Source organism: Bactrocera neohumeralis, chromosome 5 (assembly GCF_024586455.1).
Source record: "Bactrocera neohumeralis isolate Rockhampton chromosome 5, APGP_CSIRO_Bneo_wtdbg2-racon-allhic-juicebox.fasta_v2, whole genome shotgun sequence".
In the NCBI taxonomy this organism is placed as follows: Eukaryota; Metazoa; Arthropoda; class Insecta; order Diptera; family Tephritidae; genus Bactrocera; species Bactrocera neohumeralis.
The window spans coordinates 26,570,106-26,594,256 of NC_065922.1; the positions used below are offsets into that span (position 1 = coordinate 26,570,106).

The following is a 24,151-nucleotide window of genomic DNA, read 5'->3' on the forward strand; positions in this document are numbered from 1 at the left end:
GCTGACGTTTTTAAATACTAATTATTATTTACACTGAATTTTGACTTGTTTGCATTTCGACATAAATCTTTAATTGATGCAAAACACCGCATAATAAGCTTTATATTAATTTCGACGGCTGCGCAGCTACTTTTTTTTAACTACCCTCCAGATTTTTAGCACCTATTAATGAAATGAACACTTATAAGAGAATCTCCAAGTAAAATTCGCCGAATTTTGTAAAGCTGAGGTACACGATTTTTAAATGTTTCTTCCTTATCTACAAACATACGGTTTTGTAAATCCATTTGTATCTGTGATGAACTTATGAGTTTGTGGTGTAGTTTTGTTAGTGCGCTAGATATACCGGAGGCGTTGATTGTTGCTGCTGTTGCTGCCCATTTGTCTAGTAATTGGCTACAACATTGTTGTTAACAAGTGTCTGTTGCTGTCAATACTCATTATAAAAACGTACACATATACACAACATAAACGCGCTTACTCCAATCATTACGTATGCACAGATATGCATACATATGCACATATGTGTATGTGCACAAATTTGTCTTAAAATTTGACCATTTAGCTGAGACCTATGAATCTACTAAATTATATATTTGTATGGTTCAAATGATTTATTAGTTTCACCGTTAAACTGCTCATAAGTAAACCAAATTTTACGCTTATTTCAATCTTTTAGTTATTTTCATTGAATTTTCTTCTAAGTATTTAGGTGAAATCACTTATAATGACTGTTTCTAGCAAAGCCGTTTGCCAAGTTTCTATCATTACAACGTCGGTTGGTAAATATTTGTTGTTGTTATTGTTGTTTTGTTGCCTACCTTGCTGTTGTCGTCACCATTACTCGTGTTTTTTGTTGTTGTTTACGTGTTGCCATTTATGCGCATGTTGGCTGCTATCCTATGTGGTTGTTGTTATTATTATTGTTGTTATTGACGTTTGCGAATTATTTCGTACGATAGATGATGATATATTGTGGTTGTTGTTGCTTTTTGTTTTCTTCGTTGTACTTGTTATTGTTGCTAAGATGCTGCTGCATATTTTTTCCCGATTAATCGAATTTTACTTTTACATACATTTCGTTTTTGATCAAATATCAATAATTTCTATTGCACAATATTGGCAAACTTTTGTATTCACTAATTGCATCGCACTTGCGTTAATATAATAACAACCACTGGTATCTATTTTGCTTAATAAATTTCTTATATATAATTAATTTAAACACGAATCTTTGCTTTTGAAACGCACAACAGGTTCATTCCCTGTCTATATTTATAATCACAGCACACGACCGTTGTGACTTTACCCGTCCGAGCAATGAGAAAAACAACTTGGCTTTTTTATATGAACCCACTATTTTATATACTATTTAACAACGCTGTTGCTCTCTATGTTAGCACACCAACCAACTTGCCAACCATGCGGATTCGGAGATTCCATTTGATACATGCTGACATGAGTGTGCTTTTGCAATACAGTCTGGTATCCCGGTAGAAGTTACCGGATGTCTCATATTGAAAGTTTAACATAATAGCATAACTAAACAATTTTTATATGGAATCGCTTGTCGTTCAGTGCTAATCAGACGCTGTTATACTGGAGACGCTTTGCTAGAAACAAAAAGCAATACTCAAGTACATACATACATATGCGAATAAAAACACTAAACCATTATATACAGTCCTGCAAATGGCAATACTGTCACTTTAATTATCTTAACAAACTATTGGCAGCACCCGTAGTATTGCCATGGCAACGAAAATGTATATAAACAAACGGAATTGCACTTTTGTAACGTTCAGGAAGCAGAACTGCAAAATAAGAGACACAAGCAAAAACTAACATTTTATTCTATAGATCACTCTCTAACATGTCTGATTCACCAACTACGGCCAGTTATTTCAATATCTTCATTACTGGTCAATTGGAAGCAATGGAATTTCCATTAGGTCCAAATGCAGCAGAAGTGTTTTGTCGCTATGAAATTGTGTACGGTCCGGATTGGGAGTTGGTATCCGGTGTACAAAGTGGTATTTCGCAAACGGCATCGAATAGGAGTGGTTACTTTAAAGATAAAATAATATTCAACTTTCCTTTAGAGTGGACTTTTAAGAGTACAACACCTTTTGGTTGTAAGTAATATACTACCACATACAAAATTAATTCAAGAATGTGTGTATGTAAAACAAATTTCAGGGCCACAATTGATTGTTTGTATATATGGCAAAACACGTTGGGGTGCGGAAACATCGTTGGGTTATAGTCGTATAAATTTGCCGGTATTTGGTTCGAATGCCAACAACCCTATAGTCACTCCTATACTTTGTCCACAAAACAGCAATATGGTGTCCGAGCTTGCCAGTTGGATAACTGGACGTAATCCTGAATTAAAAGACCCAAAGGCGTTATTAAGCAATGGCAAGTTGAAAGGTAACCTAACACATTATCTAAATTATTTAATTTAAAGCAAATTAACAAAAATTTCAGGCATTTCAGCGGAGTCTTATGGTGAGGTCATCTTCAAACTTGCAACTATATTGAGAGGTACCGATCGGTTAGGTTACGATTGGGGTTGAAGCTTTTAAACTTCAAAGCTACTTTCAAGATAACTTTGGATGTCAATAAAATATTAAAATATCTTCAAAACATTCTACAACGTAACCCTTCCCTTATATTGTAGTATCAATTCCACTATATAGTAGTGTTTTTTTATTTAAATCAAAACGGAAAATTCTGAAATTTTACAAAGATGCTTTTACTTTTACAACAACCGGTGTTTCTGTACGAAAATGCTCGGAAATGTCAGCTCGAATAAGTAGCATCAATTTATATCATAAACCACATTGAATAAAATACGATTTTCAATTTTTTTTAAATCATTTATTGATATTTTTTCAATTAAAAAAGCTAAAATAAGAATATAAAAATAAAAAATAAAAATGTTTCATTTGCAACGCTGTTTTTGAACGCCTGCGTAAACATACCTGCAAGAAAAAAGATATGTATGGTAGCATTAGTATTTGATAATCAGAGTTTAAAAAATAATTCTTGTTTTTGTTAATCAGCAAATTATAAAATCATCAATATGAAATTATGTCGGGAAAAGAAGACAATATGTAAAAAATATCATCATTTGGTATTTATACCTAATAAACATTAACCGATTCGAAACATAACTTTTTTGAATACATTCACGACCTGTAGGAACAAGTGAACTTCGAAAATTGACACTATATGCTTTAATAGATTTTAAAATGGAAATATAATGAAAAATTTTTTTTGTTTTTTTAAAAAGTATTTTTGGTAGTTTACACAATATCTTGATCTTCGCTTTGATGGCTATAAAGTACGCCCGTAAGCTTTCTTAGTTATGTTTCAAATAGTCATTATAATTCAACTTTGCTTGAAGTTTTTCTCACCTGTGTTTAAATGATTTCTAGACGTATAATTTCCTAGCCATAAATAAATATGGCGTTCAGTTTGTTACACGATTGAAACTGTCTAGGGTAAATTATATATTCAGTTAGACGTACCTGAAAAAGTAAGAAATTCAATTAAAAATGTGATGCTTAAAATGAATAATGCGTATAGTGATCAATATTTTTTAAAATACATTTTGATCTTTTTCTTAAATACGAAATAAAATAGCTTGGTTTTTATCTTACCTCTTGCATCTAATCAATCATCAATCAGTGTTATGTAATGTTGATGTTGAATGAATGTTACATCATCAAACGAGATGGCTATCTGCATTTTGCGACTTAATTTTAAAATAAAATTAACTAAAATAATTTCTTCTAAATATTTCAACATTTACTCGAAAATTTAAGTAAAAAGATATGTACATTGCAAAATTATTTATGTATTTAAATTAAAACCACTACAAATTAAAAAAAAAAATTCAAATTATTTATATTTTACAAAGTTTTTTTTCTATAATAGAGCATTTATTATACATATATACTATTATTTACTTTATTGTTTTATTTACATTATTATTTACATAGTGATTTTAAGGCAATGAATTCGTTACAGCATTTGTGTAAATTTAATTTGTCATTTGCAATTAATATATATGCAACATTCATTCCATACATCCTACACAACAACACGCGTTAGCTCACTTCTTCGCTGTATTTAAGAGTATCAAGATGTTATCTGCAAAGAGAAAAAGAAATAAGAATAAATATAATGTTTTAATAATAATAATGATTGTAATAGTTATATTACAAAAAAAAACACAATCAGTAATTGGAAATGTTGAAATCAAAATAAATTCATAAACACGGACCAATTAATTTCATCAAGGAAAACTTGTTTTAATACAATAAAGTAAAAATAATAATAATAATAAACTCACATTTTAAGAAACACCGCCAAATTCTACCATGCACATTTTGTTGATTCACACTAGAAAAAATAGAGAATATTATATCATAATAAGTTTATAACATATGTTTATTAGGTCCTGCAGTAAATTGAGTAAATACAAAGCAATATAGCAAAATAGAACACCAAAATTGAAGATACATTTTCAGATATTTCAAAATAAGCTAAAACTATTATCGCCATATTGCTTTTCTTTACCTATTATTTTACTAGAATCAGTAATTGGAAAAGTGAAAATCAATATAAATTCATAAACACGGACCAATTAATATCATCATACAAAAATTCAACTGTTTTGAGACATTGTTGTCTTGTTATTAACACTTTGAGCCCCGCGTGTACCACCGGTGGACATTTATGTTTTGCCGATTTGGGACAATGTGACCACCCGTGGACATTGGTGGATTTTCATTATGGGACAATGTGACCACCGGTGGTCACAAAAAAAAAAAAAAAAAAAAAAAACAACAAAAATGCATTTGGTTTATCAAAAATAAATATCACAAAGTCACCTCAATCGCAAAAAATCAATAAAAACTAAGTAAACAATCAATAAAACCAAAACAAACAAACCAGCTTATTAACTAAAGCACAACCCTTCGTCAGCATGCGGTCCACCGGTACAGAAAAAAAATGACCACGGGTGGGCACGCGGGGCTCAAAGTGTTAATAAATATTAAGCTTACCTTTTGCATATTCACTTAAATTATAAATTGCATATACTGGTAGGTAGCACACGACGCTGAAATAGGAGAAAAGTGATATGTTACAAACATATTAAAACGAAAATATCAGTGATTTTTAATATCGTAAAATAAAACAAGCGAAAAATTATTTTAAAAAAATATTCAATTCAATTGACACAAATTAAAAAAAAAAAACTTGTAGATGGGTTCTACTGTTTCTACTGTTGCAGTTACTCCAAAGCTAAGTTTATCTGTGTATCAAAGAAAAATAATTGATTTTTCGATTAATTCGAATCAATTTAATCGAAACAAATTTCAATATTAATGAATTTACTGCTTAACTTTTTTCGCTTGCCTTAATGTAATTAAATTCAGAACGCATAAGCGCAGCCATCAAGATTAAGTCACAGTCTTTTGAACTCATACGGTAATTAATAACATCATTATAAATTGTATTTATGTATGTATCAAAATTATGTCGAAAATAAAACGCTTACCATTATGTCGCTATGGAACTCTTTACTTTATCACTTTTCCAGTCTTATAACGTATTTATAAAATAATTTGTATTGGAATGGACGCTAACATAATATTTACAGCTTGGTTTTACCAAAGTAGACTGTTGTATCGAATGTCTGAAATAGAAAATAATTTCGTTTAGGTTATGTTTATGCAAAAATAATAGATATCTAACTATTTGATGTTTAAATCAGTACGCAAAGAGCGCAGCCATCGAGTTTTAGTCATTGAAAATACTCATACGGTAATTACTATCATCATTTGAAAAATAAATTAATACAATAAGATTTGCTTATATCTTTTATATGATAATTTAAAAACAGTTTGAAAAAGAAATATTTATGACCAAAAATAATCGTATAATGGGATTTTGAGAATTAGTGTAATTTCACACTCACAGATATTGAAATGCCTATCAAAAGTGTTTTTTTTTATATTAAATATAATACAAGTGCATAATTACCTCAATGTATAAGTCGGAGCTCACAATTTTTATGTCTGCAAGAAATAAAAAAAGACCAATATCATTAGATTTTCAACCAAAAAAAAATAGTATTAAAAAATATTTTTAGTTTTTATCTCATTAACGTTAAAATCAACACGATAATTGTAAGGTAAGGTAAGGTATTCAGTAATTAGATCCGTTATTATAATCATTGAAAAGTTGTAAATAAAATCAATATATGATTAATGTAATATATGCATATAACTAACCTTTGATGTATTAGCACAGGAGCGCCACGACCTTACTGCGTACCGTTGGTGCTTTCCTGAAGCGATCAGCTTTGTAAAGTGGTGTACAGAAAACTGCAAAGAACAACAATGAATTATAGATTATTTATTACAAAGTAGGATAACTAACTAAAACTGCGACTACTGTTTAATTTAACTTGGGTAAGCAAATAAAGATTTACACTGAGAAAACTTCTGTTGATTTTCAAACTTAATGGCTCAAAACAAAATTTTAAAAGGTACTTAAAGATTAACAAAGTTTTTTTTTTTTGCTATGAAATCTTTTTTTCAATATTTTGAAATTATAATTCAAGCTTAAAAAGTTACGGTAATTACAATAATTTTCAACGCTCGATGGTTAAGTTAATTCGTTTACAACGCTCAATACCTTACAAAATGTAATTTTAAATAAAACATTAAAAGGATTAACTCGTTATGTCACACTTACCCTTTGACAGCATTCCAGTCGATATTGGCACCTAAACCCTCAATTTGTTGTATATTGAAAGGCAGTGTAGGATTCGACTTTGCTGATTCAGTACTGTTAGAATTTCTACCTTTGCTATTGTGCACCCAATTATGTCGCTTGTTCTATAAAATATATATGTGATTTGATTAAATTTATGTTTGTGTGTTTTTATACAAAGTTCGTTGGTGAATATCTTTTGACTGCCAGTTGAATATGACAGTTCGAAATGTTTTTCAAACAGTTAAGGTTAAAACGTGATATTTTACGATTTCTAAAGAACTAAATTATAAAACATAAATCTCGTATCGTTATAAATTACGATTTTAAACAAAAGCAAAAAAATCGTTTCAATAATTACTCCACTTTTTATTTTTTTGATGATAAAATTAAATTGTGTCACATCAACAAAATAAATATAAAAAATTCTGATAACAAAATAAAATAAAAAAAATAAATTTGAAAAACATTTCGTAGATTTGCGAGTATAGTAGATGGATAGTTTTGTTTTTTGTTCTTGTGCTAAGCACATCACATCTTAGATTTGTTTAATCTTCATTAACATTGAAGTGGAATTTCATGATCAGAAAAATCAGAAGCCTCAGATATGCCGTTTCACAGAAAGATTTTATGTTTTATCCAAGAAAGTTGTATACATCATTTTGCAGTTGTGTTTTGCAAAATGTGTCGATCAGAAGTAAATAATTCGTAACATTTATGGTAGATATTGACATTTGCTTATAAATTCATATTCGTAAAGAAAACAACATTCCTCATTCTCAACAATTTCCAAGTTTTTATACGAATTCAAATAAAATAGCACAATGAATTGAACCCTGCTCATTGATGCTCAACTTCAATAACTTCATATATAGTATTTGTTGTATAGTATAGTACTATACTTCTGAATTCTTTGCCTTTGGCACATTTGCCCGCCGGCCTTAAGTGCACTTGTGTTTCGCTGCGGGGCATGTGCCCTCTTTCAGCCGTAGACATTTTGTTAGCAATTTTAAATCTATAGCAAAAATTAGTAAAAATAATTCAAATATTTATTTTATTTTTACATATTCAGTTCATACGATGATTCAGATTCCCTCATTACACTAACTATTGGCATATCTGAGATAAGGAGTTTTGCTTTTAGAATTTTAGAGGAAAGCCCCATAATATATAACTTGAATAAGTTTTTTAGCTAATATTTAAGAAAAGTGTTTCATAAACAATATATTTTCCGAATAAACTTCACGTGTTATTTTATTCAGTTGATGCGAGTAGGCAATCAAATTCCAACATTTTTCTAACCTTTGCTTCCGCACTTCACTGTATAAAACACCAAGACTAGAACTATTCATTTCTGTAAAGTTTTCATTTAAAGTGTTATACTTTTTTTTGTAATATTTAATGTAAAAAATCAGAGCATTTTCTTACCTCTCCGAGACAAAGTTGTTTCACAATCAATTTATTTCATAGCAAATGTTGAAGAAGCAGCAATATTGCTTGTTGTTGCTCAAAAATTATATTTTTACGAAATATTGCAGCTTTAATTTCTCCGCAAGAATTATAAAAAGTTTTTTCTCAGTTGTGGTCTGCATATAACAAAATTGATTTTGCATCCTCCAAGTTAGTTGAAAACACACTTCCACAAAACACGACTCGTATATCAATTTGTTGTACGTTTATAAAAAGTAAAAGTCGTCCATAAAAAATAGATGTTTCCCAACAAATTACGTTTTTAAGTAATGTCATAGTAACAACGTGTCGATAAAGCCAATATTTTATTTAAATTTAAAAATTTTCGAACATTTTGTTGATTTTACTGTTGTTGTTATTATTTTACTGTCATTAAGTATGGCAACATAACCATTATTGGACATTTTACTGGAAATGTCAATTAACAATAGTATGAATGTTTGGTCCTGCGTCAATATCATTGAATTTTTAAGCGAATTGAAGTTATAGATTTAAAAATTTACAGTTATGTGATGAGTTAACTCTTCTGTATAAGTCGTCTCAATTCAATGTTTTTTACTTGATGGATTTATGCAGTTCCATTATTGCTGAAAATCATTTTTTTACAGAAAGCTATTATAAAAATAAAAGTGACAAAAATCGATAGAAATGTGCGGCCAATTAATTGTATCACATATCTAAAAGAACACTCCATACGATTTAACTACTTTTTCAGGAAATTTCACACAAAATATGGAAAAACTTTGCAAAGGACATTTTACAGGAATTACAGAATTTCTCTACTTCCATTACCACATGAAATCCAATCAATCACAAACCAAACCACTTCGGCTCTTAATCTGACTTTTTTACATAAGAAACTTTTTCATATAGACCTCCGTCAGCCACTTCTATTAGATAAATTAGTTGTTGTTGCGCAGACACTGGTCTACCCAAGAATCAGTGAATAAATATTACAAAAGATTATATAAAAGCAATAATAATCTGAAAGTCAGTTTTTAAAACAGATGTATTAAAATATAGCTATACTAATTTATTAACAATAGTTTAATATCAATGGTGATACTAAAAAAACAATTAGATTTTAACTCATTAAATTTGGCAATTTGGAGTTTTAGAATATTTTATTGAAAAATTAAAAATATATTCAAAAGTATTGCAAAGTATTTGTAAAAATTTATTGGAGTAATAGCATATAGTATTGATGAAACAAATCGCTATGTATGTGAGAAATAATTTTAAAAACTCTCATGCAAATAAGCACTCAACTTTCGTTTGCTAAACATCATATATGCATAAAACGCAAAAAGTGTCATTAATTGCGAATTAATTGCATTTACGGTATTTAGTAAAAATTATTTTTTGAAGAAAGGCTGTACATATTTTTTTTTTTTTTTTTGTAATACAAAAATATTGTATATAATAAAATAAAAGGGCAACTATTTCATATCCCCACTTGGAAATAAGCAAAGAAGTATAATTTGATACCAATCAGCTTAAGTTTATTTTAAGTGAAAACTTAACAAAAATACAACAAAAAAAAACCTGTTTATTATGAAAAATTACACAAACACTCTCGACAATCTCCAAAGCACCTACATTTGGCACGCACATTTCCCACCAGCACTAAGACCCAACACGACGAACAAACAACAAAACAACGCAGCAAAGAGAAATTACCTCACGTCCACCCTCCCTCCAACCCTCCAACCCAACAACCATCATCAACATTGCGATAAAATTTAACTTCAAAATATTAAAATTAAAAGAAGTTTTTCATTTAATTACACATATTTGGACATGTATTATATTATATTTTAGTCTAAGAATTGTTGTAGTTTTGTCTACATAAATCAATCTAAATTACCGTTTTTGTTCTAAATATGTAATACAAAAAATATTACACACGCATAATATAGAGTAAGAAGAGACAATCGAAATTTTATTTCACGAATTCGTCAGCTAAAATCACCATCGCACAAAAACTTGGGAATTGCGCGAGAAAATAATTGTAGGCGGACGCATCAACTGAAGGAAAATTTCTTGCTTTCTTCTTTACTTTACACATAAACATATAATATATATGTTGGTATGCAGCATCCGATGTTAATATATGTATTTTGAGATTTTGCATGTGCTTCATAATTAATATTGGATAAATACTTCTTAAAACTAACGCTTAAACTGAATTTTTTTTACTATTCAGTTTGAATATGTTTTTTATGTGAAATGTTTTTTCTCAAGTATGCAGTTTTTTCTCCAAAACGGTCAAAGACGAGCAAAGTTTGTGTTGAATATGCCTTAAGAGATCGCAATGGGGAAAATGAGACAATTTCCACAAATAAAGCTCAAAATGCTTTACGCTTGATGTCTTATCAATAAATACTATTATGTTTTTAAATCTTACACTGCACTGTCGAGCGTCTGATGAATTTGAATTTTCTTGTTTTCAACTATGATAAATTGTTATTCAAATTTAAAATGTTTCTAACCAAATATTACACTCGTTTTATAGTTTCCAAATAGCTTATCCTGCCTACAGAGAATGTATGTTTTCAATACATTTTTTCACTAAAATTTAAATCGTTTAAAAAAGCGTACATTTAGGTATATAGTTATATTAATTAAAACGTGAGTGTACGCGCTTTGCTGAATTTCCAGTTTTCTTTTTTTTAATATCTTGGGTTGATGGTCCTTTGAGTCAAGTTTTAGTTCTTTATATGTATGTTCTTATTATGTTCCAACATCCATAGAACTGCTTGATTGTGTGTTATTGTTGGGTGGAAATTGGTTGTAGTGCAGTAGAATCATATTAATTGTTCGGTCATTATCATTATTTTTCATCATTAAAAATACAACGTAATCGCTCACGCACATTCATTTAAGGTGACACTGAATCTCAGAAACGTCTTCTTCGTTCCCATGGATTATTGTTTCCGTTGTTATTACCACCGCGTTGATTGCCACCTTGGTTTTGGTTAACGCCACCAAATTCAAATGAAAACGTATCCTATTCGCAAGTGAAGGTAATAAAGAATTTCATATGCAAATGTAATAAGTTAGACTGTTGTTTTTTCTTTTATTAATTAAGAATTTGATACGCAAAAAATTAAAACCACCCATTACTCAACATTTCTACAACGTATGCACACAAATAAATATGGCACACCATAGATGTTCCAAGACATCAGTGTGGAGGTTTTTACACTTGTTTTTTATATAATCTGTTCGTGTATAATGTTGGGAAATGTGTTTAAATTGCAATAACTCGAAAATATCAACTCTTCTCAAAACACATTCATATATTGAACATTTCGTTGATTTAAGTCCGAAAACTATAACAAAGATGCTGTAAAAGCAGTTCAAGTCGTATATGCATAATTTATCATATTAATGATGCTGTTGTTTTTTTAGACAATTTTTTTCGACGGCATTTACCAAGCTTCAAATTTGATGGCACATTTTGTAACCACCATCAGAAGCCTATTTGCAAGTTAAATTTTACCAATGTTTTTAAGATGAGTAGATAAAAAGCATACAATTTGAATTAAAGCATTCATCATTGTTATGCAGCGGAATGAATTTTGTATAAATTTCTGTATTTGTCATTTATAAGCCCAACCCAAAGCTTAAAAAAGCATTATTTCGGCGAAATCAAGTGTTAGTAGTAGTATATGTATTTCACTTAAATTTATATAGAAATTTGTTTGATATTTGAATCTTTTTAGTATTGCGTTGTATATTAAAAGATAAATTTCGACTTGTTCAAGTGTCCTGAGATGACTCACTTTACATTTCCAGTAGCCCACGAAATCCCGAAATTGTAGTTCCACATAAATCAAAGTATTGTTGCTGTACAACATACCGTTGTTTCCCCACCACCAAAACATCCCATATATTTTTTTTAAACAAACGTTGTTTAAATCAAAACAATTAAGCGAGCGATCGATCACTGCAGATTACAAGTTTCGGAAAGTTCAAACCAAATATGTTTCTTCAAAGAGTGCTAACAAATTTCAAGTCATCATTGCAATAATACACATTTCCTAACACACTGTAACATTTCATAATTACTCTTAACGGAAAGTTATGCAACTATGCTTTCTTTGGTCACATTATAGAACAAATTGCCTAGCCTAATGTAGTCAACTGCGTAGCTTTGAAAATAACTGCAAATATCGTGGTGTGTAGCTATTAATCAAGTAACAAGTACCATTCAGTAGCATGCCCTTAAAAAAGCTTGTGTCAAAGCGAACATTCAAGGTATTTACAATGTATTGTCATACTTAAGATTAGACTCTACAATGCAATTCCTTTGGAAAATGAAATGATATTTGGCCGAATATCACTAATTTCCTTGAAAATATTTAGCTGACACACATGCTTTGATTACGAGCCGCTACTTATGGTACACTATTGTTCTATTGTTTATGATATACATCATTATTGCTCTACGCCTTTTTCACATCAATAAGAAATTGTGTACAGTGAAATTTTTGAAACAATATTTTATTAATTACCTAAACAGCCTCAGTTAACGAACACAGTTATATTTTATATCTTTATAAACTACAAATAATACAAATTATTGCCATTGCAGCAACGTATATATAAGTAACCCGTTAAAATATTACGAGCGTATCAATGTAATAAGTAATAACACCGCAATGGTGCGAACTGAATTTGTTAAGAAACAATTCAAAATATAACCGATTCAAGGATCATTTGTATTAAGCACTGCAAAGCATTTAAGATGCATAAGTATGACCTACTTTGCAGCTTTAACTTAAAGAATTTATTGATATGTTTGTTGAGCTTGTATGTTTAGAATCTTGATTGCATGAAGAGTTCGAAAAATGAACGTACCTGTGGATTATTTGGCCCATTGCCATTGCCGTTACCATTACCGCCCCCACCGTTGTTGCCTAAAAGAGCCGAAATGGGATCTACCATTAAAAATTAGTATAACTGTTGCCATTTAAAATCAGATTATTTACCTCTGAATTCAAATGGTGAATTGTTGGATGCTCGACCAAAATTGTCGAAATTATTACCTCCATTATTATTACCGCCGAAACCTTCTTGCTGATCCAGCAAAGAATTAAGCTGTTGCGCTTGCATAAACAATGTGTTTTCTTGTTGTCGGCGACGCATTTCTTCTTCTTGGCGCAACATACGCGATTGCATTTCATTTTGCTGCCGACGCATACTTTCTTCATCACGTTTGCGCATTTCTTCGGCTTGCTTTTCACGCATTTCCCATTCCATCTTCTTGCGTTCATTATCAGACTCGCGTTTACGCAATTCTGTATATATAAACTAATTATTACATCTGAATTTTATGTTTTTACTCTTGTAATTCATACCTTGCCTAAGCAGCTCAGTTTCATGTTCATATCGTGCATATTCCATTTGGGCCTCAAGTTTCTCCTCTTCCATTTTGAGTTCACGTTTCAAAGCATCTTGTTTAGTTTTGAACAATTCATGCAATTGCTTCCACCTGGTACCATATTCATGCTCAAAGGAGCCTAACTCGGCGAAGCGTGGTCCTACACCACGTTCATGATGAAATTCTGGTGATTTTTTATTTAGCGATTTATCGGGCAAACCATCATCATCTTCATTAATTTCAAATGGTTCAACCACACATGGACGCAATGATGCCGTAAGGAAGAAGCATTTATCATTGCAAAAACGTAGGCAAACATTTGCAGACGATTTCTTAGCGAACTCGACTATGCCTTCGCCAGTGGATTTACCGCGATCATCAACAACTACATTGGCGCGTTCAATAGGTCCAAATATTTCAAAAGATCTATAAAGAAGTTCATTGGATACGAAAGGTGTCAAATTTTTTATACGGAGTATGGTAGCATTGGGAGCGAAACGAACACGCAATTGACGTCCTTTCCGCATGGTGCCATCCAATTCACGTTTAGCCCGCTGGGCATTTATGTGGTAATCCAATTTTAGGAATGTGAAATTTTTCTCAGCATTACAAAAAATTTCACCAATTTCACCGTATGGTTTAAACATTTCTCGCAATTCATTTTCAGAAATATCATTGGTAAGATTTCCTACGTATAAACGATTGCGGCCAGAGAACTTAGGTTCCTCTGTGGCCTCAACCGGTGGCAATTCATGAGTTGGTCCTCCGATTGCCCTTAAACGTTGCCCAATGAAGAATTCATCACTCCTATTATACGGGCCATTGCCTTGATTACCACGCCCATCACCGGGACCACCTCGTCCACCACGGCTGCGATCCCTATTTTGACCGCCTTGATTGCCACCTGGGCCGCCTTGATTACCCATAGGGCCGCCTCCTCCACCACGATTGCGATTCTGGTTGTGGTTCATATTTTGATTCTGCTGATTTTGGTGCTGTTGATTTTGGTTCTGTTGGTTTTGTTGCTGATTCCTTTGTTGGTTTTGAGTTTGTTGTTGTGGCTGTTGTTGCTGGGCCTGCTGTTGTTGCTGTGGTTGTTGTTGTTGAGGTCCCGGACCAACATCCTTTTTAATTGCTGTCTGATTGCCCTGATTGCCATCCCCTACCGGCTTCACATCTTGTTGTTGTTTTTGTTGATTTTGCTGATTTTGTTTGTTCTGGTTCTGCTGAAAATATTTTTATCAAGATTTTCCACTGTTGAAATACTAGAAACTAATACTGGATATTTGGAAGCACATATGTATATGTATATAATTTTTGTAAGTTCGGAATTTTTTCCATTAAACGCAACTGTACTTATAATTTTATTTTTCGTAGTTAATTTTTTTTACAATTTAGTTCAAACGTTCATTGAACTCTTCGTTTGACAATGTGACACATAATAACTCAATTTTCACCGGCAAATTAATGTTGGTTTTCATAGGTAATATTTTAAAATAATCAAATAAATTGTAACTTGATAAAAATAATTTGAATTTATTTTAAAATAAACTTTAATTAAAAGTATTAGAGATGTGTGCTTATAAAGAGTAATATTTTCATGACGTTGGCAATTCGATTTCTTGAAGACGAACTACCAACACCTCCGATTCACGAAGAGCGTACGACGGTTAGCCGCCATTTTGCATTCGCCATTTTGAGAAAATTTCTAGTATCGATTTTACAATTTTATAGGACATTTATGCATGAATGTTTAAGACTTTTCTTACATAATATATTGATATTGAATAAATTTTTAATATATATAATATCTAATAAAGGTTAAATACCTGATTCTGATTTTGAGAGTTCCCTTGGTTCTGATTCTGGTTACCACGATTCTGATTTTGTTGGTTACGATTATTATTGCGATTACCAAAACCTCGATTCTGATTTCCGAAATTCTTATTCTGATTTCCACCACCTTGGTTTTGATTTGGTCCATTCTGGTTAAAACGTGGTTTCTTCTCCGCTGGTGCTCCATCTGCACCGTCATTCTGCTTTTGCTGTTGAGCATTCATGGGTTTTTTATTACCTTGTGGGATGTTCTTTTGAGCCCTCTGTGGCAACGGAGCAGCACCATTGACTCCTTCAACTTTTATACCACCATCCATGTTGTCTACAATATATTTTCACCTTACACACAAACACTCAATTTTCTCAGTTATGTATCCTATAGATTTCTTTCACTAATAAACCCAGAGATCCAAAATTAGAAGCACATCCGTACAGCTCGAACACCGGAAAAAGAATGAGGAAAATTTGAGACAAGAACTGACGAAAATGGCGTTTGCAATGCATGGTTGTATTTTGGGCAGTGTTGCATTTTGTACTAAAATAGTGGTACATGAAATCGAAACAGTATTTAGTTCTAAAACATAAGGTGGGGTATACACATGCAAATATAAACTTTGAATAATTTGTATGAATTATTAGTTTACTGTACTAAAAAGAATTCTTAATTTATTGTAGTAGAACTGGAATTCATTTCGGCTCGGTTTTAGAACAGCATCTCTTGAATTCGGCGTTAAAATTGGTATGGCGAGATGAGAGAGACTTAATTCTTTAAAATATTTAAGCAATCTGGAGAACATACCCTCATCCGCCTAAACCCATTTTAATCCCGAATTCGGAGAAGGCTTTCCTAAATATTTCTTCCATGGTATCATCTTTTTGAAAGATTTGCGAAGTAGATGACAACCACCTTGAACCTTACCATTCAAAACGGAGATTAGAGAACCGTTGCAACAACAACAACGGTTCCAGGACATGGTAATATTCTTGGTAACTGTGAAGCAGATGAACAAGACAGTACAGGCATCACCCTACAATAAGACTCCGTAAAAGAGGGAATTTATATGCGTCTGGCTACTTATAAATATTTAATCGACAAACTTGTTATAGATATAGCTGAGTCTCTGTGGAGTCATTCCTTAACTTGCTCAACATGTAGGCAAGCGTGGCATTATTGGAATGTGGGCCTCTCATACGGTCTATTAAAATGACTGCTGTAGAAACTGTGTAAAGGTAAAAGAAGAAGAGACTATAAATCATCTTTTATATGAATGCAAGACTTTGTACAGGAATACCATCGGTCAAAGGTTTTGTTGACGATGACTCGGAGGTTGATCCAGTCTATCTGCCTACTTCAAGAACAAAAATCTCATCAAGCAAATTTATATTTGAGGATTTTTTATATACACTCATATGTATGTATACAGTATCTTTGATTTGAATCTCAGCTTTCCATAACTGCCTACCAAAAATTTTGGCCCATTTTCCTAATAGGTGCTTTAAACATACATAAGAATGTAAATTAGTATTCATATTATTAGCATTAAACTTTAGGTATGTACATATTTTTCTGACAAATCAAATAATGAATTCTAAGAAGACTTTAGAAAAATGCATAAACGCGCTGTGAGCTTTTCATTTATAATTGCAAACAAAAAGTTTCAGAAAGTGAGTTGCTATTAGAACCTGCACATTGGTGTCAGTAGAAGGATTTTAAGCAATAGTGGGGTTTAAAAGGGTATACCAGATATTCATGTAAGTATAAGTATGTAGACATGTACATGATAATAAGAGATTGTTGAGTTATTGTTTCTCGCAGATACTTGATTAATAATTATAATTAGCAAAACTTGAAGCAAGGCCATCTGCTTGAATTAAATATTATTCAATTATCGATGAAGCTGATGGTTTGTGTTAACCTTTTAGAATGAGTATAGATTATTAACAAATACTTATGTGTACCGTCGCTGTTACTCTTATCAAATTAAGGGAAAACGTTAACTGCGGCTACACCGAATCTTAATACCCTTCACAACTACATATTCTATAACAAAACAGGATATTTAAAGATATTTATCAAAATTTTAATGGGTAAGTTTGTATGGCAGCTACATATGTATGTATATGCAATAGTGATCCGATCTAAAATATTTATTCGGAGGTTATTTCGCTGGCTTGATTTAATTTATTCTAAATTCCGTGAAGATCTTCATTTAATCTGAAATTTCAAATTGAAAGTTCTATAAAGCCTTACTTAAAAAGCCGAATACCTCGAGAAGTATTAATGATAGCGATTTTGACCTCGGACCTTTTTTGTAGCAATTAAAATTTCCTACAAGTTTGGCATGTACATTTTTTATTTAAAGATAAAAAATTACGATTGTCGTATATTTTCAATGGAAAATTTTTACATGCCTTGGTCCAGCCCTTAATGTTAATATTAAGGGCTAAAATTTTCAGGGAATTTTTTTAGGGTATTTCCAAGTAAATTTCTTGATGGGACTGAAAAAAATGAATAGTTCAAAAAAAAAAACACCCTTATGTATATATACTTTATGGGGTCTCCGGCATAACTTAATATACCCTTAACAAGATATAAAGATACAGTAGTGAATCAAATAAACGTCCGAGACCATAGCTACGTTTATTAAGAAGATTAAGAGAAGAGCTACTAATAAAATTGCAAACTTTTTAGTTGTCCTAGTGATTTTCTACCAAATTTAAGCTTCATCAACCGAGTTTTTATAAACTTCAAATTAAAAATGCTTAATATCTGAATATTTTGCGACATCTTTACAGTTACTTACACACATATTTATAGTAAAAATCAACCGTTTTCAGATTCTACTGATAAACAATTTAAACATATCATATAGAAGATAAACAATAAGAGGAATATAGATTAAGAATGAAGATAAGTGCGGCGCTCATACTGTCACTCAGTATAATTTCCATAAGATATCATAGCACAATGAGCAGTAGCTGGGAACGCATTCGCCTTCGTGTCGAGACCAAAGAGGTGCATATTTAAAATAATTAATCTTACTGATTCCTAAACTTAAAATTCCCTTATGTATGCTTTTAAGGGTTTCGAGCCGGTTAGCAATAATAGCGTAAGCGCTGATGTACGCACCATATCCGCCCATATATTGGACACCACAGTGGGTCAGGCGGCAGCAAATGTCAACATTACCGTTTACCGCCTAGAAGGCGAAAATAATTGGCAGAAACTGAGTGAAGCAACTACCAACCAAGATGGTCGTGTGAACCAATTAGTGCCTGCAACGCGCTACAAATCCGGCATCTATAAGTTACATTTCGATGTGAAACCATATCATACTGAACGTGGCATTAGCAGTTTTTATCCCTTTATTGAAATAGTGGTGCTGTGCGAACATGGTCAGCATTATCATATTCCATTACTATTGAATCCTTTTGGCTATACGACCTACAGAGGTACTTGAATGAAAGTAAAAATAAATAAATGAAAGAATCTTTTAAGAAACTTGCCATTTTCTCTGTTTTAATCATTCTTAAATATTTAGGATATACCATATATTTTATATATACTTTGCTAAGTACACGATCACATATGTACATATGAACGCAACACAGGTCATCATGAGCAAATATTTTGTGTTGTTTAAGATTGCGTTATCTGTTGTCGTGATTTTAATCAATGTGTCTGCTTGCGTCTCAGATAGCCGAATAATTTATACTAACAAAAAATATTTTATATTTCTACAGACTAGCAATGTAAAAAATAGAAAGCGTTAACATCGCCTACACCCAAGATATAAAACAGATGAATTTTTTATAGCATAAAAGAGTATAAAAAGATCTCTATCACGATTTTAATCGGTCAGTTTTTATGGCAGCGATATGCTTAAGTGGTCCGATCTGAACAATGTGTCCGGAGACTATTGCGATGCCTTAGATACTAATCGATGATAAATTTCGTGAAGATATCTTAATTAATATACCCTCTCCGGAATATAAAAGCTGACTTAAATGATCGGAGTAAACTTCCGAAGGAAGAAATCAAAGTAAACATTTCAAGAGCCATTTTTGTGTAAATTGTAAAGTAAATGGTCTTACCTAATATCTTTCTGGCGAAAGTTACTGTAGTCACACGCACTGTTGTTGCTTGGGTATACTATACAATTTTTTGAAATTTTAATTGCTATGGCGGATATAAGCCATTTATAAATGGTTTTCAGAAAGAAATTTGATCAATAAAAGTGCTAAGCCGTTCGAAGAATACAGCAAATAGGTTGTATTTACGACAATTGTAGGAAGAAGAAGACATGTGTAGCTGGTGAGGTGTTGCTTGTAGAAAAAACCTGTAAAATATTGGGTTATTTTCATAATAAATATTTCAGTTGTTGTACATATAGTACGAACACTTACCACTTACATTTTTTTTTTTTTCAAATATTTTTTTGGCGTTAAAGTAACATTTGTAAAATTCGTGTTTTTCGTATTTCATTTGCTTTCTGCTTTATTTTGTTATAAGCAATAATGATAAATTTCTTTAATATTTAAAATTCCTAATAGTTAATACATACATACATTCAATTGTGTTCAATATAGTGGGAGGGAGGGGCAAAGTTAATTTAAACATAACCATTTTTCTCTAAATATTCCCTTACAAATAATCAAATATTGTAAATTTCACATTTATTAGTAAGTAAAAGCACGCAGCTTCTAGTTGCTTGTTTTCTTTTAAACAATTACACGATCAATGTGTTTGTCAATATTGTGTGTTTGTGTATACATATATATATAATTTTTGGTTTATGATTTTACTATTTTTCATTTCGATTACAATTTTATATGTTTGCTTTTAATTTATTACATTCGCTATAACTTGTTTTTTCTGCGTTTTTTCTTTTGTAATAATATACTCTTAACAACAAATAATAAAAGTGAATATTTTGTACTAAATTAAATGTAGAAAAAAAGGTAAATTTCAATTCATTATTTAGTGCAAGTTTTTCAAATGTTCCAATAATGTTTAGTTCATTTTAACGTTATCTCTAAAATAGTTCAGCATTTAGCCGCAATCAAATATTTTTAAAGGTACACATATACATATAAAGTCAAGTGTCTTAATTCAATAAATTTTGAAATTTCATAAATAATGTAATTTATAAACTAAACTTTTGTTGCAAAAACACTTCTTACCGCATTTGTTTTTTACGATTTCTCTTTTTTTCAATAATTATGCAAACAGTTAGATTAATTTAAAATAAATTCTTATGTAAAAATGTATTTTGAGAATTACTATAAAATACATATACAATGGTCAAACATGTACATACTTGAACACTGTATAGTTTAAAAGTAAAAACATTAAAAATGAAAAAAGTCAACAAATACAATTTCAAAAATAATACAAGCACGCGGCGTTAAGCAATATAATCCACACATGTCTAGGCACGATAGCAACAAAGTTGCCGACAGTCTGGCAGCACAGTCTCTCTCGCGTTCGTCACTGTCCGTAGTGTGATGTAGTAGCACAACATTCGCTGCTAAACTTACATACGATCAGATTTAACAGCATTTTATGTAGTTAGATGTGTCTCTTATAGAAATAATGATCATTAAAATTCAATTTCTGATACGAAATAAAATTAAATGATGCACTATATAGGCCCTAGCTCTTGGTTATTAATTTGCAACGCTGGCTGCAATATTTTTATTCGCTGTCATCAATATGTGCGACATGCTGCTGCTCTCGGCCGCTGCAACGGCCACGGTAGCGCTTGCAGTCGCTGCTGCCGCTGCTGCATTCTGTCTTTGTTGCTGCTGCTGCTGCTGTTGTAGCGCGTCTGCTGCAGCGGCTGTTATGGGTATTGGCGCCATCATCCGTGCACTTGAGGCAGGTGTATTTGCAGTGACAACAGCGATTCCGTGTACTGCAACTGGCTGATGCAAGTTAGTTAATGCTCCATTAGTTGTTGTAGTTGCTGCGGCTACATTATGTCGCTGTTTGGGTTGTTGATGCTGCCGCTGCTGCAGTTGTTGTTGTTGTAACACTGTAGCCGTTATGGTGCTGGACGCAGGCGTAGTTGTTGTTGTGGTTGTGACTACCGTTGCATTGGAGACTGCAGACATCGCCAATTTGGGCGAACTAGTTGAGGCTCCTCCAGTCGTCCAGGCAGCAGTAGCCGTTGTGCTGGTTGTTGTGGCTGTATAATTTGGCATATTTGTTGCTATGATTGCGTTGCTCTGTTGCTGCGGGGAAATTGGAAATAATTTAACTATTAATGATATTTGTACAAATGTGGTTAATAATTTGGTTATTGCAAGAGGTTTCTGACTTTGCGATCACGGAACTATTTAATTCCAAAATAATGAATGCACTTGTGAGTGTGTACGAATTGGATCAGATATTTTTATGATTGATTATTTAATAAACAAAATAGTATTGAATTTGATCAAATTTGGCTCGGATTGGTTCACATAAAATTTGTTTTCCTAAATGAGTACCACCTTTTTTTGGTCGTGAAAGTTTCATCTCTTTATTGAAGGTCGTTATGTCAGCGACCTCATGTGAGTTGTCGATTCACATCTGTTAATGACGATAACATCGAAAAAGTGAATGAAACCGTACTTGAAAAATCGTCGTGTTGGCATCAGAGAGATAGCAGAGGATTTCAACATCTCTTATGGAGCTCATCCCTCAGAATTGGGTTTATGAATATGAAGTTAAAACTGTCAAACAATCTAGTGAATGGAGATCCAAAAATGAGACGAAACCGAAAAAAAAATTCGCTGAAAGCACTGGAAGCCATTCCAGCCGAGACAAGTTATTATAATAACGAAAACAATCACATACACAAATGAATTAGTATATTTAAAGCTGATTAGCTTTTGTTGTCTTTTAGGATAAATATTGAGGAGTCGAAAAAGTCTTTTCGTATTTCTAATCAAACTTCAACTTATTTTTTTGTATTTAATATTTTACACATTAATATAAAACCTTCATCAGTGCAAATCGAAATCGAAATTTCCAGAACGGAAGCGAGCGAACCATTGTTGTGCTACACGAACTGATACAGCATCGTCTCCGTAAATTTAACGAATTTCAGTGGTTGCTTGCTTTTTGGTGAAATGAAGCTTAAAATCTCACCTTTCCAACACTATATGGTATGACACAATGTGATTGGAAGCACTGGAGATATACGACTGCAAGGATATCTATTGACAAAATACGAAAAGACTTTTTCGATTATCCAATATTTTACAATGATCCATATAATTTGAAGAGTTTCGTGGTATATAGTATTGTTTCAAAAGACAAGTCGTTATACTATGTACCGATCGACAAACAAAATTTCCGATTAATTAAAAGTTGCTAAATCAGAAAAATCAAATCAGTCCAAATAGTAATATTTAAAGCAAATAGAATCAAAGAAAGGAATTTAAACCTCCCTTTTAATGTATGCACAAATTCGTTGAATTCAAGCACTCTTTTCATTTTGTCAATAATGAAAATGACTTACAAATAGAATTACTGAAACTTTTGAGCTAACGTAAGCTATTATTTAGATTTAGTTTGCAACGAAAGTACTCAATATACTTATTCTTACTTATTCAAACCGAGTTTTGATATTTTATAAAATGCGTCCTTCACCTAGTACTTATTCACTTTCACTCAAGAACTCTCTAAATAGTGTTTAAAGACTTGCTTATATCTTATTTTTGAAAAGAAGATATTTCATGATTATTATATTGCGAAATTCATTTTTACTTGTACTTAAAAAATATTTTTCTTAGCTACATACCTATGCTTATGTAAAATGTCTTACAAAAAAATAGTAAATTAACTTTGAAAATTGACCTACCAAAATTAAGTCTCGTTCCTCTCAATGTCTTATTCGATGATTTCATCTTACTTAATTTGTAATATGTATGTAGGTGAACCAAATTTTCTCAATTAATGTGTATAGTGTTTACCTCTATTCTCGTTGTTACGGCAAGATAGCAGGGTCCACACAATCTTACGGGTTTAAAAAGCTTTGCATCAGGTAGCGGTGCCCAAAACTCAGAGCAGTCAGCACAAAATATTTGCCCACACGAGCTAAACAGAGAAAATAACATATAAATGTAGCGCATATACGGAAAACACAATACAATTTAAAGCGTTTTGAAGGGTACACAAGAAATAATTATAAAAATTGCACAAAAAAGACCAAAAACCAAAAACAAAAAAATTGGAAAAATAAAAAATAGGAAATCAACAAAAAATAAATAAACAGTATGAATTGTAAACCAGGGCATAATGGACACTACTGATTCATGAGCAAAATGAAGTTGTCTCTGGTGTTAATCTTTAGTAATCTTTGAACAGATTTTTTTATTCATGTGTCTCTAAGAACTTAATTTTGTTAACAAAATATTTTAGCAATATAATTCGATTTAGTAAAATAAACTAGTTAATGTAATGAGGTTTGAAGTACAAGCAGTGGTTATATAAATTTGAAAAATTTTATGACTTTAAAACAATGAGATAACTATTGCTTAACAGCACATAATGAAAGTAAACAAGTATGTATATATGTCTTGTATTTAATTTATAATTAGTTAATTTGTTATTAACAAAAGCATAATATTGATATAAAAACAAATGATGCCTTCAATTGAATAATTAATTAA

The 24,151-nt window shown here is 31.5% G+C and overlaps 5 protein-coding genes and 2 non-coding genes across 23 annotated transcripts in view; 2 read left to right on the top strand and 5 right to left on the bottom strand.

The window, feature by feature from the left end:
• The window catches only part of LOC126757993 (uncharacterized), a 62,160-nt gene extending 60,809 nt beyond the window's left edge, over positions 1-1,351 (bottom strand). For both annotated transcript variants that reach the window (XM_050471945.1, XM_050471944.1), the window contains exon 1: positions 822-1,351. In XM_050471945.1, the coding sequence (XP_050327902.1) occupies positions 822-877 (56 nt within the window). In that variant the 5' untranslated portion in view covers positions 878-1,351. The remainder of the gene's footprint in view (positions 1-821) is intronic.
• Positions 1,352-1,768: 417 nt separating this feature from the next.
• On the top strand, positions 1,769-2,882 carry LOC126760255 (B9 domain-containing protein 1). The gene is made up of 3 exons (XM_050475747.1): positions 1,769-2,135; positions 2,200-2,433; positions 2,491-2,882. Exons 1-3 carry the CDS (start codon positions 1,874-1,876, stop codon positions 2,577-2,579), a joined length of 585 nt encoding a protein of 194 aa, XP_050331704.1. The 5' UTR covers positions 1,769-1,873; the 3' UTR covers positions 2,580-2,882.
• Positions 2,862-15,947, bottom strand: LOC126760253 (protein no-on-transient A-like). 8 transcript variants are annotated; one of them, XM_050475744.1, is made up of 13 exons: positions 15,484-15,947; positions 13,632-14,880; positions 13,320-13,571; positions 13,132-13,190; positions 6,778-6,920; positions 6,312-6,404; positions 6,061-6,095; positions 5,576-5,713; positions 5,079-5,134; positions 4,364-4,413; positions 3,669-4,161; positions 3,423-3,536; positions 2,862-2,987 (listed from the first exon to the last, which is right to left on the bottom strand). In XM_050475744.1, the coding sequence occupies exons 1-6, from the start codon at positions 15,805-15,807 to the stop codon at positions 6,377-6,379; spliced, it is 2,055 nt and encodes a 684-aa protein (XP_050331701.1). In that variant the 5' UTR covers positions 15,808-15,947; the 3' UTR covers positions 2,862-2,987; positions 3,423-3,536; positions 3,669-4,161; positions 4,364-4,413; positions 5,079-5,134; positions 5,576-5,713; positions 6,061-6,095; positions 6,312-6,376. The 8 variants fall into 8 exon arrangements, with proteins under 8 accessions (XP_050331701.1, XP_050331698.1, XP_050331697.1 ...); XM_050475741.1 differs by having other exon boundaries at positions 13,263-13,571; XM_050475740.1 differs by having other exon boundaries at positions 13,132-13,211; positions 13,263-13,571; positions 13,632-14,877; positions 15,484-15,946.
• On the bottom strand, positions 4,243-4,313 carry LOC126760856 (small nucleolar RNA U18). The gene has a single exon (XR_007667275.1). It is a non-coding gene; the product is annotated as a small nucleolar RNA U18 (small nucleolar RNA).
• Positions 4,603-4,673, bottom strand: LOC126760857 (small nucleolar RNA U18). Its single transcript, XR_007667276.1, has one exon. It is a non-coding gene; the product is annotated as a small nucleolar RNA U18 (small nucleolar RNA).
• Positions 15,948-16,877: 930 nt separating the features above from the next.
• Positions 16,878-18,992, top strand: LOC126758105 (5-hydroxyisourate hydrolase). Of its 5 annotated transcripts, XM_050472138.1 has the most exons (4): positions 17,041-17,242; positions 17,307-17,578; positions 18,329-18,506; positions 18,574-18,992. In XM_050472138.1, the coding sequence occupies exons 3-4, from the start codon at positions 18,396-18,398 to the stop codon at positions 18,949-18,951; spliced, it is 489 nt and encodes a 162-aa protein (XP_050328095.1). In that variant the 5' UTR covers positions 17,041-17,242; positions 17,307-17,578; positions 18,329-18,395; the 3' UTR covers positions 18,952-18,992. The 5 variants fall into 5 exon arrangements, with proteins under 5 accessions (XP_050328099.1, XP_050328095.1, XP_050328096.1 ...); XM_050472142.1 differs by lacking the exons at positions 17,041-17,242; positions 17,307-17,578 and adding an exon at positions 16,878-16,902; XM_050472139.1 differs by lacking the exon at positions 17,307-17,578 and having other exon boundaries at positions 18,287-18,506.
• Positions 18,993-19,955: 963 nt separating this feature from the next.
• Positions 19,956-24,151, bottom strand: part of LOC126760229 (myotubularin-related protein 4) — a 29,627-nt gene continuing 25,431 nt past the window's right edge. For all 5 annotated transcript variants that reach the window (XM_050475704.1, XM_050475706.1, XM_050475703.1 and 2 more), the window contains 2 exons: positions 23,453-23,576; positions 19,956-21,727 (listed from right to left, as the gene is read on the bottom strand). In XM_050475704.1, the coding sequence (XP_050331661.1) occupies positions 21,161-21,727; positions 23,453-23,576 (691 nt within the window). In that variant the 3' untranslated portion in view covers positions 19,956-21,160. The remainder of the gene's footprint in view (positions 21,728-23,452; positions 23,577-24,151) is intronic.